At 40.9% G+C, this 18,717-nt stretch overlaps 1 protein-coding gene and 1 non-coding gene across 2 annotated transcripts; both read right to left on the minus strand.

Annotated features, from left to right (window-relative positions):
- Positions 1-412: 412 nt before the first annotated feature.
- On the minus strand, positions 413-542 carry LOC134593884 (small nucleolar RNA SNORA66). Its single transcript, XR_010090296.1, has one exon. It is a non-coding gene; the product is annotated as a small nucleolar RNA SNORA66 (small nucleolar RNA).
- A 212-nt stretch (positions 543-754) lies between these two features.
- HSP90AB1 (heat shock protein 90 alpha family class B member 1) lies at positions 755-11,439 on the minus strand. Its single transcript, XM_063444153.1, has 12 exons — positions 11,363-11,439; positions 9,254-9,400; positions 7,702-7,908; positions 7,136-7,295; positions 6,505-6,638; positions 5,960-6,265; positions 5,718-5,883; positions 5,371-5,561; positions 4,809-4,956; positions 4,181-4,449; positions 1,816-2,149; positions 755-1,563 (listed from the first exon to the last, which is right to left on the minus strand). Exons 2-12 carry the CDS (start codon positions 9,398-9,400, stop codon positions 1,454-1,456), a joined length of 2,172 nt encoding a protein of 723 aa, XP_063300223.1. The 5' UTR covers positions 11,363-11,439; the 3' UTR covers positions 755-1,453.
- Positions 11,440-18,717: the final 7,278 nt, after the last annotated feature.

An 18,717-nucleotide genomic window follows, 5' to 3' on the forward strand; every position in this document is an offset into this window, starting at 1 on the left:
TGATAAATCCTTAACATTTAATATTGCCTACTACATTTCAGAGTAAATACAGGTGGCTATTCCTGGGGAAATGAAATAAAAAAAAAAACCCACTGTGTAGCACTTATCAAACAAATATCACTGGTTTTAACCCGTTATCTTCCCCACTATTCCTTCACGGAGACAACCCTGTGGAATGTCTGAATGTGTTGACACGTGAAGAGCTCGCCATGGGAAGTATTCGTGCTGTATAGAGCGACCCGTTCTACAAACTGGCACATTATTCTTTTCAAATGTTTAGGAGTGAAGGGGTTAATAAATCATTTAAAGTGGAGAAAGCCTTTTGCCAATAACCACAAAACTCAGTAGGCCTAAAACCCACTTAAAATAAAAATCGAGATCTGCGCAGGATGCAAGAAAAATCCTGGCCACAGCTTGTAATGATATAGATGCAGAGGACAATAACCAGATTATGTCCATACGCTTCTAGAATCATGTTTATTTAGCAAACATGTTCCCCTCGCTTCAGCAACAGGATGCTGGGCTAGTGATCTTGTTTGCAGAGAAGCTACCGATCCATCCTACGGCTGATTCATAATAGCAATGTCACCCCAGCACTACAGCCAGAAAAGCTCGGTGATGGAAACTGGCAATTGTCTCGGCAGTACTGGAACGGTGCTCCACATTTACCCACCATCAACACTGCTTTTTGCCTCTATTAACCGCAGCTCACACAAGGAAAAAAATAAAATAAATCAGAAACTTGAAATCTCAATTTATGTCTGTTTTTAAATAGAGGTGTTCGCATTTATTGTAAAACCTACAATCCGTTCACTGAGCCATGGTTCTCCCTTTATGGGCAGTACTTACAAATAAAGAGACGGCCCACAATAAGTCATGTCCATCACACCAAGCCACATTATTTCAGTGTAAAACCAGAACTTTATCTTGCATAACATCAAGTTTTACAACAAGAACCAAAACAAACAGTTCTGCAGACAAACACAATACCACTCTCCGCAGGGAGATTTCTGGGTCTTTTACAACGGGCAGGAGAGCCTTAGCCCCCCATCTCTTGGATGTACAACCTAGGCTGGGAGGCCTCAGATAGGGGGATAGGTACATAGAAGTGTCAGTCGGCCCAGACAATCTAGAAGATGGTAAATTATACAGCTTTGAGTTTCCCTTGTGCTAGAGAGCCTGAAAGGAACATCTAACATCGCCATAATGAAGCCACAGACTAGAACACAGCCAAGAGAACAGTGAGGAGGGAAGAAAAACAAAATGGTTGAGTCAGCAGCAATTTGTCTTGAAGCTTAGACTTCTTCCCAGGGGACTTTGGGAAGGAGAGCAGATCCCTGGTAATAAATGCCATTACAGTCTATATCCCCAGGGAGGAATTCCTGTCCAAACACCTCCACTGGGGACACATGGGGTGGGGAGCTAGCTAGTGCTATGTGAAACGAGGGGCAGATTAATCCACTTCCTCCATGCGAGATGCGTCCTCTTCACCTTCCAGAGGTGGGATGTCATCAGGGACGGATGGCGAACTTTCTTCCACTGCGGCTTCATCCTCATCGATACCTGCAATGACAGATGGGTGATGGAATTAGAAGGAGGACTGCTGCGATGACTAACACCTAACAGAATTCAAAGAACAGCTTGGGCTATACTAAACAGCAAGAATACCAAACAAGGAACAGGCAGGAGATGTGTTAGAGAACAAGACTTCAGGCTAATTTACTACGATTAAATGTATACACATTATAGACACTGTTTAGTTCTAAAATCCTGCCATGACCAATACACAATGCAGACTAGAGTTGGTAAACTCACCCAAACCAAGTTTGATCATTCTGTAGATACGGTTGGAGTGTGTCTGAGGATCGTCAAGAGAGAAGCCAGACGACAACAGAGCAGTTTCAAAGAGAAGAACCACCAGATCCTTCACTGCCTTGTCATTCTTGTCAGATTCTGCTTTCTGCCTCAATGTCTCCACAATTGGGTGTTCTGGGTTTATCTCCAAGTGTTTCTTAGCCATCATGTATCCCATGGTGGAGTTGTCACGCAGAGCCTGTGCCTTCATGATACGCTCCATGTTGGCGGTCCAGCCGTATGTGCTGGTCACAATGCAGCATGGAGAGGACACCAGACGGTTTGATACAGTAACCTGCAACATACAAAAAGCCATACATTATCCTGCGATAGACTATACAATGTAAACAACGGAGATACAGCTGTGAACTTTCAGAAAGACATCGGTCATTGTTCAGTTTTATAGGTATTGAAAAAGTCATGGACCATTGGAGAGGGGTGAGACCAGGATAAAAGATTGGCACAAATGGAACCCACTGGATTCACAAACTAAACACACATGTATGTGTATATTGTGTATTTTTTGTATAAAAGGGAAATTCTATGGCAGCTGACATCAGGTTATAAAATTATACATACAATGCAATTAGTAGTACATGTGCATTGTGAAGGATAAGAAAAAAAAATCAAAAAATCACTAGGTTCACAAAGTGTCACAGGACACGATTAGTTCTGACTGAGGAGGCGTGCTGCGAGGTCAGGACCTGATTGGATGGAATTCAAGATTACATCCACTTAAAGGATGACGAAAGGACCAACTCTATGAAAGGAGGGAACTAGGCAAAATATTTGCAGGAGTTTGTCCTGAGGAAGTCCAGAACATGGAATAGTTGAACAAAATCTGTGGTCCAGGCACTTAAGGGTCAATTATGTCAATGTATTTGGAAGGGTAATGCTTCGATCTCCCAAGAGATCTTTCTCAAGCTTGATTGAAACATTGCACTTTTTGCAAATAAATCTGCTGCATAATTAACCATTGAGTGCCTGGACCACAGGTTTTGTTTAACTATTACAGTAGCCAGCCCCAGGATATCCGTAAGTGCAGTATTACTTTGATCCATAGTATGGAATAAGTGTGTACTCACCTGAAGTATTGACCAACTTGTCCCTAGCCTGGAGGAAGCAGGGAGTTTGGAAGGGGAGGTCCCTAGCCTGGAGGAAGCAGGGAGTTTGGAAGGGGAGGTCCCTAGCCGGGAGGAAGCAGGGAGTTTGGAAGGGGAGGTCCCTAGCCGGGAGGAAGCAGGGAGTTTGGAAGGGGAGGTCCCTAGCCGGGAGGAAGCAGGGAGTTTGGAAGGGGAGGTCCCTAGCCTGGAGGAAGCAGGGAGTTTGGAAGGGGAGGTCCCTAGCCGGGAGGAAGCAGGGAGTTTGGAAGGGGAGGTCCCTAGCCTGGAGGAAGCAGGGAGTTTGGAAGGGGAGGTCCCTAGCCTGGAGGAAGCAGGGAGTTTGGAAGGGGAGGTCCCTAGCCTGGAGGAAGCAGGGAGTTTGGAAGGGGAGGTCCCTAGCCTGGAGGAAGATATTTATAAGCACGTCAAAGCCATTCAATCCTGTGGAGTGCATTAACTGTATTACACTAAATTGTTTTCATGCAGATTCACAGCTGTATCGCTTTTTTTATTTTTACACTCTATTGACCATTTTGAAGGGGGACATCTGAGAAGCCCCTTGGGAAGCTACAGTTAAAAAGGAAGTAGTGTTTTGCCATGGGTGTGGGATAGTATGAATCCTGCCATAAGACACTGCCAGTGTGACAAATCCTTATTAATGGCCAGGCAGGTCCCTGCAGAGGTGGGTTCTCCATCCCCACATTTCAGGCAATAAAAGCAGCACACTTTAGTCACAGCTCTGCTATGTCAGCCTCACAGGGCTCTTTATGCAAGTGACAATTGAAGTAATTTCAAGTTTAAGGCCAGAACTGACTTGGTTTCTCCAGTTTAGACATTTGAACATTTTTCACTAAATGGGACCCTATAGTGCCAGGAAAATAAGGCAGTTTACCTGTCACTATAGGGTTAATAGCCACCACCTTCCACAGGGCAGAAAGGGTTAAAAACCTTCAGCAACTTACCAGAATCTGCTAGACAGCCACAGAGCTGCAATGTAAACCTCGAGTTTCTATGGAATGGTGTTTACATTGCAGCACTGCACCAAGACTACTTCAATGAGCTGAATCGGACTGGGTGCCTACAGCGTCCCTTAAAGTGAGATTTCAGTGCGTTTTACAATTTAGATTTCATTTTGCAGCAGAGTTTTTACAATGAAATATTCATTAACCTGTGTCAATATGTCCATATGTGCTCCGCATTACAATATTAAAAGGTTCCCTTACCTTCTCAACCTTCTTGTCCAAGATCTCCTTCATTAGCTTGCACAGACTCTCAAATTTTGACTTGTTCTCCTCCATCATCTTCTTCTCATCCTCATCTTCTGGCAGCTCTAGACCTTCCTTTGTGACAGACACCAGGGTTTTGCCATCAAACTCCTTGAGTTGCTGGACACAGTACTCGTCAATGGGCTCTGTCATGTAGACCACTTCAAAGCCACGCTTCCTCACACGTTCCACAAAGGCAGAGTTTGCCACCTGCTCCTTGCTCTCACCTACAGACCAGCATTTCAGTTAGACACAAAGCAGCACTCTGGCTATGTTGCAGTGTTTGCTAGCCGTGGGAAAGTAAATAAGGACAAAGCACTGGCGGGGAGTAGAGAACTCCCCTTTCTACAATTTAAGGGAGTGATTTTAGAAGAATTCCTTGTAATCCATTCAAGGGAAATTCATCCACTTCACACACCGACCCGGAGGGATCAGAAACCAAGGAATTAATTCCAGAATCATCCTAGAACTACATTACTGATTATCTATGACAGTCGGGTGTTCCTCTGCAACAGAGCAAACCCCTGCCCTCGCTTCCAGGCAGAGCCCCCGGGGAGTTAAAAGGACTGATTTGCAGGACACTCACCAGTGATGTAATAGATGCTCTTCTGGTTTTCCTTCATGCGGGACACATATTCGGTCAGAGATGCCATCTCATCTCCAGTCTGGGAAGTGTGGTACCGCAGGAGTTCAGACAGCTTCTTCCGGTTTGTGGAGTCCTCGTGGATGCCAAGCTGTGGGGGGTAATATGTGAAACATTAACACTCAAAATGACAGAACCCAAAAAGGAAATCAATATAAAGTTCTGTTAACAGCCCTGCATTCGCCACTGGACCCGCAATCCACCCCACAGACTCTGGATATAGCATTAAGATACTTCTTATTGGACTCTGGTGTAGGACCACCATGCATGCATGTACCCCCCTCACAAATCCCAGAGCAGGTACAAGCCAGGTCTAGCTGGGTAAATGGAGGGGAGTAAGGCTCACAGGCAGGGCCCTCTACCTGTTGTACAGCGCTTCGGAATATGTTGGCGCTTTATAAATGCCAGTAATAATACTGTGGGAGGTTGTGAGAATGATTACAGTATAGAGATCCAGCCTACTCCAGCACTCCGTACCCGGATCCCACATCCAGTTTCCACTCACCTTTAGGTTCTTGGAAAATGCTTCATAGAACTTCTTGTAGTTGTCCTTGTCTTCGGCCAACTCTGTGAAGAGCTCCATGCATTTCTTCACAATGTTCTTGCGGATTACCTTCAAGATCTTACTCTGTTGCAGCATCTCTCTGGAAATGTTCAACGGCAAGTCCTCAGAATCCACCACACCGCGGATAAAGTCTGCCAGATAAAGAGAGCGAGACATTCAATAAATCACAACAGCTCTTGCAGGCACGGGAAATAAATGACACTGCAGATTATGGGAACTGCAGGGACAACCAGTAGGAACCTAATGCCTCCATCCTAAAGGCAAGAACTTTTATAGTGCCCACTTACTCAGGTATTCCGGGATCAGCTCATCACAGCTGTCCATGATGAACACTCTGCGCACATATAGCTTAATGTTATTCTTCTTCTTCTTGTTCTCAAACAGGTCAAATGGAGCCCGTCGGGGAATGAATAGCAGGGCCCGGAACTCCAGCTGGCCTTCTACGGAGAAGTGCTGCAGACAGAGCATAACATTAGGCCTTCAATCCATGGTCAATCCCTCTCCTCTACTCAAACAGAACAAATCTTACCTTAACAGCCAAGTGGTCCTCCCAGTCATTTGTCAAGCTCTTGTAGAACTCTCCATACTCCTCCTGGCTGATATCGTCAGGGTTACGTGTCCAGATGGGTTTGGTCTTGTTCAGCTCCTCCTGGTCAATGTATTTTTCTTTGATTTTCTTTGTTTTCTTCTTTTTGTCTTTTCCCTCCTCTTCTTCATCTGATCCCACATCCTCTATCTTGGGTTTGTCCTCTCCGTCCTCCTCATCTTTCTTCTCTTCCTCCTTCTCCTCCTCAGCCTCATCATCGCTGATCTCCTTCTCTCGCTCCTTCTCAAGCTGAGGGTGAACAAAATCAGTTTAATATCCAGTAAGTCAAACAAGATCACTAAATAAACCGAGCGTTTTTATTTAAGCTACCCCTGAAATAGGGTTTAAACCCCTTTTAAAAGACATAATGAGTAGTTCAAAGCAGCTTGTTCACACTGGTTCGGCCTTAGCCTATGCCGCATTAATTAGAACCCAGTTCATACAATTCTGCAACTAAAGGTTCCTCCCTGCTTTCACTTAAGACTCACATAGAGGGTGATTGGGTATCCGATGAATTGAGAGTGTTTCTTAACTACTTCCTTCACTCGTTTCTCCTCCAGATACTCAGTCTGGTCCTCCTTCAAATGTAGGATGACCTTGGTGCCGCGTCCGATGGGTTCACCTGGAGAGAGAGAGAGAGAGAGAGAGCAGATCAGGATTGGGCTACAAAAATAATGGTAATGGAAAAGAGTTATGAAGGTTGGTTAAATTTAAATAGGTTTAATTTAGAAAACCTTTACCTGAGAGGGGGATGATCACATTATATACTAACCATTGTCTGGAAATTATTCATAAACAGGGCTATACATAGTACATGAGGTTATTTAGACTGGGAGAAAGGAGATTTAATCTAAGACCAAGGAAAACATTTTTTACAGTAAGAGCAATAAGGATATGGAATTCTCTGCCTGAAGAGGTGGTTTTATCAGAGTCTATACAGATATTTAAACAGCAACTGGATGAATACTTGCAAAGACATAACATACAGGGATATCATTTCTAATCAGAGGGCTAATGCGTCCATCAAGGTCAGCCTATGTAAAAATCCCTGCAAAACGAAATGACTTCCAGGATCACACACTAATTTACAGTGCACTATATTCTGCCAGGAGCACTTACCATTGTCTACTTTTACTGTGAAAGAGCCACCAGCCGAGGATTCCCAAGCATACTGCTCATCATCATAGTGTTTGGTGATCACCGAAACCTTCTCAGCCACCAGGTAGGCAGAGTAGAAGCCAACACCAAACTGCCCGATCATGGAGATATCTGCTCCAGCCTGGGAGAAGAACAGAGTCACTATGGGCACAGCCACTAGACTGGGGTTACCCAACGCACCAGGGGCCAAGGAGAATGCCATAAGCAGTAGCTTTAGGTTAACTAATCGACCAGGATATAAAGAGACCTCAACCACTTAAAATCCATGTAGAGAAAAGCTGACATGAAGTTGTATCCGTATCAGTCATAAAAATCTGATAAGACGTATGTTCACCACCATGAAATTATCCAAACAATTAAAAACAAATTTGACTTTTCTCCATTAATGAACATTTTATGCCCATGAACGGACCATTATCTGGAGCGGATATCTTATGCCATTCCTTTGGGAGTTTCCCCTCGCTAGGTATATGGACCCAGTTTATAACAGATTTATTGACTTGGATTCCCGGGGATGGATCGCTTACCTGCAGGGCCTCCATGAAAGCTTTGGTTCCAGATTTGGCAATTGTTCCCAGGTTGTTGATCAAATCAGCCTTTGTCATGCCAATCCCGGTGTCAATAATAGTCAGAGTGCGTTCCTGCCGGTTGGGGATGATGTCTATTTTCAGATCTTTACCAGTGTCCAGCTTGGATGGATCAGTGAGACTCTCGTAGCGGATTTTATCCAGAGCCTGAAAGAAAGCCACTAGTTAGACCCAGCAACTCACCATGCCTCAAAACATTAACACAGGCTTATTCACGAACATGGCAATTGTTGAGAGTTTAAAGTTTCAGGCCGTTTGCAAAACTAGGAAAATTCTCCAAGTCAACTATGGTTTCAGTTCGGCCGTGTCAGTCTATTTTAAAATCACGTTTAAATTCCAACAATTCAAATGTTACGGATAATAATGCGAGAGCCATCCAGTAAGGCAGTGCTCTGGAAGATTATTTGCCGTCACTTCAGAAATTGGAGTTGGAAAAGTTTGTGTCAACAAGGTTCTAGATTATACAACAGCGGCAAGGTACTCCGGTCAGCCTCAGTCCTCCACACGCACCGTGCTAGCAATGCTAACCAAGCACGTAGGCCAAAGGATTCACAGGCGTGGAACTGCAGCTATTCTAATGGCTGGCAAAGCATCATGGGAGCTGTGATTCGACATGACGGAGTCTACCTTTAGCCCAGCCACGCTTAAGGCCTGATAACCATGGGAAATTAAGTTCAAACGGCACTGAAAGGAAAACTCGTTACACCCACAAACATGAATTTTAAACATTAAAAGATCACTATAGGGTCAGGAACACAAACATGTATTACTGACCCTATAGTGTTAAAACCACCATCTAGCCCCCAGCCTCCATAAATATAGCAAAATCTTACTGTATTCAAGAATGACGCTGTAACTCTGCATGCTGTTTGCTTGTTTTTTTGCTGAGGCAGTCTGCTGACATCAGAAGTGGTAGCCTGATCCAATCACAATGCTTCCCCATAGGATTGGCTGAGACTGACAAAGAGTCAGATCAGGGGCAGAGCCAGCATGATTCAAACACAGCCCTAGCCAATCAGCATCTCCTCATAGAGATTAATTGAATCAATGAATCTCTATGAGGAACGTTCAGTGTCTGCATGCAGAGGAAGGAGATACTGAATGTTTGGATGCATTTTAGGCAGCCATGACCCAGGAAGGATCTCTAACAGCCATCTGGGGAGTGGCCAGTGACGTTATCACTAGGCTGTAATGTAAACACTGCATTTTCTCTGAAAAGAAAGCATTTACTGCAAAAAGCCTGACGGAAATCATTCTACTCACCAGAACAAATTCAATAAGCTGTAGTTGTTCTGGTGACTATAGTGTCCCTTTGATATTCTTTATTAAATAATAAAGCTGTACGCGCCTCTCATCCTGAGACCCCCTGGTTTAGCTGTGGCCACCATTCCACTTTAGGCGCAGGCTCACAATTGCTGCAAGGTACAGACAATCTACACATCAAGCAATGGAAGAAGTGGTAGGAAGGGTAATGCCAGGGGCAGACACTTACATCGGAGGCATTTGAGATCAGCTCTCGCAAGAATATTTCCTTGTTGGAATAGAAGGTGTTAATAATCAGTGACATGAGCTGTGCAATCTCAGCCTGGAAGGCAAACGTCTCCACCTCCTCCTCGCCATGTTGGATTTCTTCCGGCATCTACAAGGACAACAAAATATAGGTCAGTTACACAGCATCCAAACAAACAGCAGGAATACATCCAGTGCTAGTAGCAGAAACCCTGTGCCACCCGGCCAGTACCAACATAGCGCTAGTAGCAGAAACCCTATGCACCCCGGCCAGTACCAATATAGCGCTAGTAGCAGAAACCCTATGCCACCCGGCCAGTACCAACATAGCGCTAGTAGCAGAAACCCTGTGCCACCCGGCCAGTACCAACATAGCGCTAGTAGCAGAAACCCTGTGCCACCCGGCCAGTACCAATATAGCGCTAGTAGCAGAAACCCTATGCCACCCGGCCAGTACCAACATAGCGCTAGTAGCAGAAGCCCTGTGCCACCCAGCATCCAGACAGTACCAACATGGCGCTAGTAGCACAAACCCTGTGCCACCCAGCCAGTACCAATATAGTGCTAGTAGCAGAAACCTTTGCCACCCAGCACCCAGCCAGTACCAACATAGCGCTAGTAGCAGACACCCTGTGCCACCCAGCACCAACATAGCGCTAGGAGCAGACACCCTGTGCCACCCAGCACCCAGACAGAGCATCAATATAGCAGTTTGATGTGTGGGGGCACAGAGAGCATTACTGGTTATGGCTGAGGATAATGAGACTCCCAGGGAGGGGTGACCTGGCACTTGGTATACAGTCAGCCATTTCCTGATTCTCTCTCTCTCCCTCCCTCCCCCCCCCCATCATACAGCCCGGGTACAGGACACCATCTCCCGCTTACTGCAGGGTGACCCAACTACCGGAAGTGACGCACAACAATCAAAATGGCGGCGCCCCACACCACGTGGGTCCCACCCATACAGCCGGCTTCTGGAAGCTTCCAGGGGAGGGGCCACAGTAACCCCGCCCCCTATACCGGGTCCAGAAACCCCCCTATACCGCGCACAGAGCCCCCCCGCCCCCCCTATACCGGGCACAGAGCCCCCCCTATACCGGGCCCAGAAAGCCCCCCCTATACCGCGCACAGAGCCCCCCGCCCCCCCTATACCGGGCCCAGAGCCCCCCCTATACCGCGCACAGAGCCCCCCGCCCCCCCTATACCGGGCACAGAGCCCCCCCTATACCGCGCACAGAGCCCCCCCGCCCCCCCAATACCGCGCACAGAGCCCCCACTCGTACCATGTATTAAAATGGGGTACCCTGTATTAGGGTAGGGGGTTTACCTTGTATCAGAGCAGGATGGGGGGGGGGGGGGGGTAGTACCATGTATTAGGATAGAGGGGGGCAGTACCCTGTATTGTGTGGTGGGGGGGATTTTAGTCCCTTGTATCAGAGGGGAGGTAATACCCTGTATTAGCATGGGGTACCCTGTATTAGGAGAGGGGTGGGGGGATTACCTTGTATCAGAGCAGGATGGGGGGGGAGATAGTACCCTGTATTAGGGTAAGGGGAGGTAGTACCCTGTATTAGGGTAAGGGGAGGTAGTACCCTGTATTAGGGTAAGGGGAGGTAGTACCCTGTATTAGGGTAAGGGGAGGTAGTACCCTGTATTAGGGTAAGGGGAGGTAGTACCCTGTATTAGGGTAAGGGGAGGTAGTACCCTGTATTAGGGTAGGGGCAGGTAGTACCCTGTATTAGGATGGGGTACCTGTATTAGGGTAGGGGGAGGTAGTACCCTGTATTAGGGTAGGTAGTACCCTGTATTAGGATGGGGTACCCTGTATTAGGGTAGGGGAGAGGTAGTACCTTGTATCAGAGAAGGATGGGGGGGGTCCCTGTATTATGGTATGGGGTACCCTGTATAGGGGGAGAGAGGAGGTAGTACCCTGTATTAGGATGGGGTACCCTGTATTAGGGTAGGGGGAGGAGGGGGGTAGTACCTTGTATCAGAGAAGGATGGGGGGGGTCCCTGTATTATGGTATGGGGTACCCTGTATAGGGGGAGAGAGGAGGTAGTACCCTGTATTAGGATGGGGGGGAGGTAGTACCTTGTATCAGAGAAGCTCTGGGTCCGCACTGTCTCCACCGGCAGTTGCTGCAGGAAGGGGAGAGAACAAGGGCTGCGGCTGATTATATAACGGGGCGGAGCACCAACTGTCACTCACCTCCGCCCACACTGGGAGCCGGAACTATTTTCCAACCACACTCAATTATAAATGTATTGGCTCTGTATTACACACTGTATTATATATATATAGCATGGCTCTGTATTACACACTGTATTATATATATATATAGCATGGCTCTGTATAACACACTGTATTATATATATATAGCATGGCTCTGTATTACACACTGTATTATATATATAGCATGGCTCTGTATTACACACTGTATTATATATATAGCATGGCTCTGTATTACACACTGTATTATATATATATATAGCATGGCTCTGTATTACACACTGTATTATATATATATATAGCATGGCTCTGTATTACACACTGTATTATATATATATAGCATGGCTCTGTATTACACACTGTATTATATATATATATAGCATGGCTCTGTATTACACACTGTATTATATATATATATAGCATGGCTCTGTATTACACACTGTATTATATATATATAGCATGGCTCTGTATTACACACTGTATTATATATATATAGCATGGCTCTGTATTACACACTGTAATATATATATATATAGCATGGCTCTGTATTACACACTGTATTATATATATATATAGCATGGCTCTGTATAACACACTGTATTATATATATATATAGCATGGCTCTGTATTACACACTGTATTATATATATATATATAGCATGGCTCTGTATTACACACTGTATTATATATATATATATATAGCATGGCTCTGTATTACACACTGTATTATATATATAGCATGGCTCTGTATAACACACTGTATTATATATATATATATAGCATGGCTCTGTATAACACACTGTATTATATATATATATAGCATGGCTCTGTATTACACACTGTATTATATATATATAGCATGGCTCTGTATTACACACTGTATTATATATATATAGCATGGCTCTGTATTACACACTGTAATATATATATATATAGCATGGCTCTGTATTACACACTGTATTATATATATATATAGCATGGCTCTGTATAACACACTGTATTATATATATATATAGCATGGCTCTGTATTACACACTGTATTATATATATATATATAGCATGGCTCTGTATTACACACTGTATTATATATATATATATATAGCATGGCTCTGTATTACACACTGTATTATATATATAGCATGGCTCTGTATAACACACTGTATTATATATATATATATAGCATGGCTCTGTATAACACACTGTATTATATATATATATAGCATGGCTCTGTATTACACACTGTATTATATATATATATAGCATGGCTCTGTATAACACACTGTATTATATATATATATATAGCATGGCTCTGTATTACACACTGTATTATATATATATATATAGCATGGCTCTGTATTACACACTGTATTATATATATAGCATGGCTCTGTATAACACACTGTATTATATATATATATATAGCATGGCTCTGTATTACACACTGTATTATATATATATATAGCATGGCTCTGTATTACACACTGTATTATATATATATATAGCATGGCTCTGTATAACACACTGTATTATATATATATAGCATGGCTCTGTATTACACACTGTATTATATATATATATAGCATGGCTCTGTATAACACACTGTATTATATATATATAGCATGGCTCTGTATTACACACTGTATTATATATATATAGCATGGCTCTGTATTACACACTGTATTATATATATATAGCATGGCTCTGTATTACACACTGTAATATATATATATATAGCATGGCTCTGTATTACACACTGTATTATATATATATATAGCATGGCTCTGTATAACACACTGTATTATATATATATATAGCATGGCTCTGTATTACACACTGTATTATATATATATATATAGCATGGCTCTGTATTACACACTGTATTATATATATATATATAGCATGGCTCTGTATTACACACTGTATTATATATATAGCATGGCTCTGTATAACACACTGTATTATATATATATATATAGCATGGCTCTGTATAACACACTGTATTATATATATATATAGCATGGCTCTGTATAACACACTGTATTATATATATATATATATAGCATGGCTCTGTATAACACACTGTATTATATATATATATAGCATGGCTCTGTATTACACACTGTATTATATATATAGCATGGCTCTGTATAACACACTGTATTATATATATATATAGCATGGCTCTGTATTACACACTGTATTATATATATATATAGCATGGCTCTGTATTACACACTGTATTATATATATAGCATGGCTCTGTATAACACACTGTATTATATATATATATAGCATGGCTCTGTATTACACACTGTATTATATATATATAGCATGGCTCTGTATTACACACTGTATTATATATATATATAGCATGGCTCTGTATTACACACTGTATTATATATATATATAGCATGGCTCTGTATAACACACTGTATTATATATATATAGCATGGCTCTGTATTACACACTGTATTATATATATATAGCATGGCTCTGTATTACACACTGTATTATATATATATAGCATGGCTCTGTATTACACACTGTATTATATATATATATAGCATGGCTCTGTATTACACACTGTATTATATATATATATAGCATGGCTCTGTATTACACACTGTATTATATATATAGCATGGCTCTGTATTACACACTGTATTATATATATATATAGCATGGCTCTGTATTACACACTGTATTATATATATATAGCATGGCTCTGTATTACACACTGTATTATATATATATAGCATGGCTCTGTATTACACACTGTATTATATATATAGCATGGCTCTGTATTACACACTGTAATATATATATAGCATGGCTCTGTATTACACACTGTATTATATATATAGCATGGCTCTGTATTACACACTGTATTATATATATAGCATGGCTCTGTATTACACACTGTATTATATATATAGCATGGCTCTGTATTACACACTGTATTATATATATAGCATGGCTCTGTATTACACACTGTATTATATATATATAGCCTGGCTCTGTATTACACACTGTATTATATATATAGCATGGCTCTGTATTACACACTGTATTATATATATATAGCCTGGCTCTGTATTACACACTGTATTATATATATATATCATGGCTCTGTATTACACACTGTATTATATATATATCATGGCTCTGTATTACACACTGTATTATATATATATATATATATATATATATATATATATATCATGGCTCTGTATTACACACTGTATTATATATATATAGCATGGCTCTGTATTACACACTGTATTATATATATATATATAGCATGGCTCTGTATTACACACTGTATTATATATATATAGCATTGCTCCGTATTACACACTGTATTATATATAGCATGGCTCTGTATTACACACTGTATTATATATATATATATATATAGCATGGCTCTGTATTACACACTGTATTATATATATATAGCATGGCTCTGTATTACACACTGTATTATATATATAGCATGGCTCTGTATTACACACTGTATTATATATATAGCATGGCTCTGTATTACACACTGTATTATATATATAGCATGGCTCTGTATTACACACTGTATTATATATATATAGCATGGCTCTGTATTACACACTGTATTATATATATATATAGCATGGCTCTGTATTACACACTGTATTATATATATATAGCATTGCTCCGTATTACACACTGTATTATATATAGCATGGCTCTGTATTACACACTGTATTATATATATATATATAGCATGGCTCTGTATTACACACTGTATTATATATATATAGCATGGCTCTGTATTACACACTGTATTATATATATAGCATGGCTCTGTATTACACACTGTATTATATATATAGCATGGCTCTGTATTACACACTGTATTATATATATAGCATGGCTCTGTATTACACACTGTATTATATATATATATAGCATGGCTCTGTATTACACACTGTATTATATATATATATATATATATAACATGGCTCTGTATTACACACTGTATTATATATATATATAGCATGGCTCTGTATTACACACTGTATTATATATATAGCATGGCTCTGTATTACACACTGTAATATATATATATAGCATGGCTCTGTATTACACACTGTATTATATATATATATAGCATGGCTCTGTATTACACACTGTATTATATATATATAGCATTGCTCCGTATTACACACTGTATTATATATAGCATGGCTCTGTATTACACACTGTATTATATATATATATATAGCATGGCTCTGTATTACACACTGTATTATATATATATAGCATGGCTCTGTATTACACACTGTATTATATATATAGCATGGCTCTGTATTACACACTGTATTATATATATAGCATGGCTCTGTATTACACACTGTATTATATATATAGCATGGCTCTGTATTACACACTGTATTATATATATATATATAGCATGGCTCTGTATTACACACTGTATTATATATATATATATATATATATATATATATATATATATATAACATGGCTCTGTATTACACACTGTATTATATATATATATAGCATGGCTCTGTATTACACACTGTATTATATATATAGCATGGCTCTGTATTACGCACTGTATTATATATATATATATAGCATGGCTCTGTATTACACACTGTATTATATATATATATAGCATGGCTCTGTATTACACACTGTATTATATATATATATATATATATATATATAGCATGGCTCTGTATTACACACTGTATTATATATATAGCATGGCTCTGTATTACACACTGTATTATATATATATATATAGCATGGCTCTGTATTACACACTGTATTATATATATATATATATATAACATGGCTCTGTATTACACACTGTATTATATATATATATAGCATGGCTCTGTATTACACACTGTATTATATATATAGCATGGCTCTGTATTACACACTGTATTATATATATATATAGCATGGCTCTGTATTACACACTGTATTATATATATATATATAGTGTTATGGTATTTTTTAGCAATAAACAAAGATGTTTAAATGTCTATCTGTTCCTGTCCAAATTAGAGAAAATTAAATTGCGTATATACGCTGAAGTAATTCAGACTGACACACGGAGTTCAGGTTAAAATAACTTAGAGGAAATTTATTGGCAAGTGAAGCAAGAGCGGGCTCGCAGGCCCTTTTAAGAGGCATTTTGCGTCATCATTGATTATCAAGATATCAGTAAATAAACATCATTAATTGGATTAATTGTTAAGTGTCTGGGTTAGTGTCCACCTATCAATATAATTAATTGGCTCAAAAACTAAGTGGTTAGCTAGGTGTCCACCCACCGATAGGTGGTATTGTTCTGGACACGGGTGGGGACAGAGGGCTCAAGCGCCATCTTCCCTAGCATGAGGTTTACTCGGTGGAAAGGGGGGCTTGAGTGTCATTTTACACAGTCAGTGATGTCAGGTCTTGTGGTCAGGTGCAAGGTTCTCTTATGAATAGAACATTTCATTAGTACAGTGTTCTCATGGCCTTGGCTATACTTTGTTGCAAGTTATAGGGAAATTCAGCAGTTCCTGAGTTAGTCATGTCTTTATAGAAAATACAGTCTCTGTTCATTGTATTAAATGTGCTGGGAAATTCTGTCATGTAATGTAGTTTTAAAATGGAGAAGTCAGGTTATGAGGACAAAATGGAGGATTTGTCACAGTGTGAGGTTAAAATGGAATTAGTACAACAATTCAATACAAGTTCAATAAAGATTTTTAATAATTCTACATCAGTCCCCCCTATGAAATGTTAGATTCTAAGAGATAAACTTTATTTGTTAATACCAGAAGACGTGTTAGCCCAAAGGCACAGAAACCCCGTGGCCGCTAGCTAGGTGTTAATGCAAAGTGCAATTCTGTCCCTAATTCTGACCCTAATAGGCTAACTCATCGTCAGTATGGCTCTCGAACACTTCACTCCCATGGGTGGCCCATGGTGGCTTGCCCACCACTTCTCCACACGGGGCCTTTACCATTCACTGACAGATGCTGTCCCTAAGCTGGTCCCTTCCTAGAATTCTCGCACTTTATCAACAAAAGGGATAGTTTGCAGCGGTAAACAGGGTGAGTTGAGATCTTGGAAATCTTGGTCATCAACTTCGAGATGTGTGAAAGTGGGTGCCGCTTGGTCAACAGTCTTCATGAGGGATTTTCTCAGACAAGGGAGGACACAACAAAAGAGAAGAGCAAAGATAAAAAGAAAAATTAGTATTGCTATACCAATATGCATTAAAGCCTTTTGCCATCCTGTCATCCAACCAAACCATCTTTCCCAGGGATCTTTTATCCCAGAATTCCTTTTTAACTCTTCAGAGAGCTCATTCAATTTTTCTATGACTAAGGTAACTTTACCATTGGGGCCTGTGTTTTCTGGGATGTAGGTACAACATGTCATGGTGTCGGGCAAAATTTTACATACTCCTCCTTTTTCGGCTAGAATCATATCTAAGGCCATTCTATTCTGGAAGGCCATTTGGGATGTGGCCTGCAACTGTTCGGCTAATCCCTGGAGGGCATCTCTGGTATAATTAACAAAGCGCTGTTGGTTATAATAAATGTAGTTTATCCAATTTAAATTCTTGTTTGCGGTAACTATGGTAAAAAGTGATTCAAATCCTGCGGCAACTTCATCTCTTGCTTTAAACTCATTGGGCACCCCCCTAGGCACCCCAATGGCATCAATATAAATGTGAGGATCAAAACTTCCTTTTACTGGGGCTTCGCGCTTAACCTTAGTGTGGCTGGACTCATGGGTGTTGGGGTGTGTGTCAGAGATAATGTGTATGGGCATGATGGCTTTAGCCAAAGTACACTCCCCCCACCATTCTTTGTCCATTCTGGATCTTAGCTGTAAATCCCCACACAACCAGTAAATATCCCCCAATGACCTAGTATGAAACTGCAATAAGTTCATGGAGACATTTCTGTAGGTAGCACAATACCCCTTAGAGAAGTTACCCAAGAATCTACCAATTCCATCATAATTAGCATAACAAGTGTAATTACCTTTATATACTGTAATACCATCTGGGGGTTTGACATCCTTGGTTAGAAGAGGATACTCTACTGTCCATGCTTTACATATGGACCTGTTGAAATCGTAGTGATAGGCAAAAAGACTCAAAACACATTCTTCTATATCTACTGGCAGGGTTAAAGGCACGGTGC

This window comes from Pelobates fuscus, chromosome 2, assembly GCF_036172605.1.
Source record: "Pelobates fuscus isolate aPelFus1 chromosome 2, aPelFus1.pri, whole genome shotgun sequence".
In the NCBI taxonomy this organism is placed as follows: Eukaryota; Metazoa; Chordata; class Amphibia; order Anura; family Pelobatidae; genus Pelobates; species Pelobates fuscus.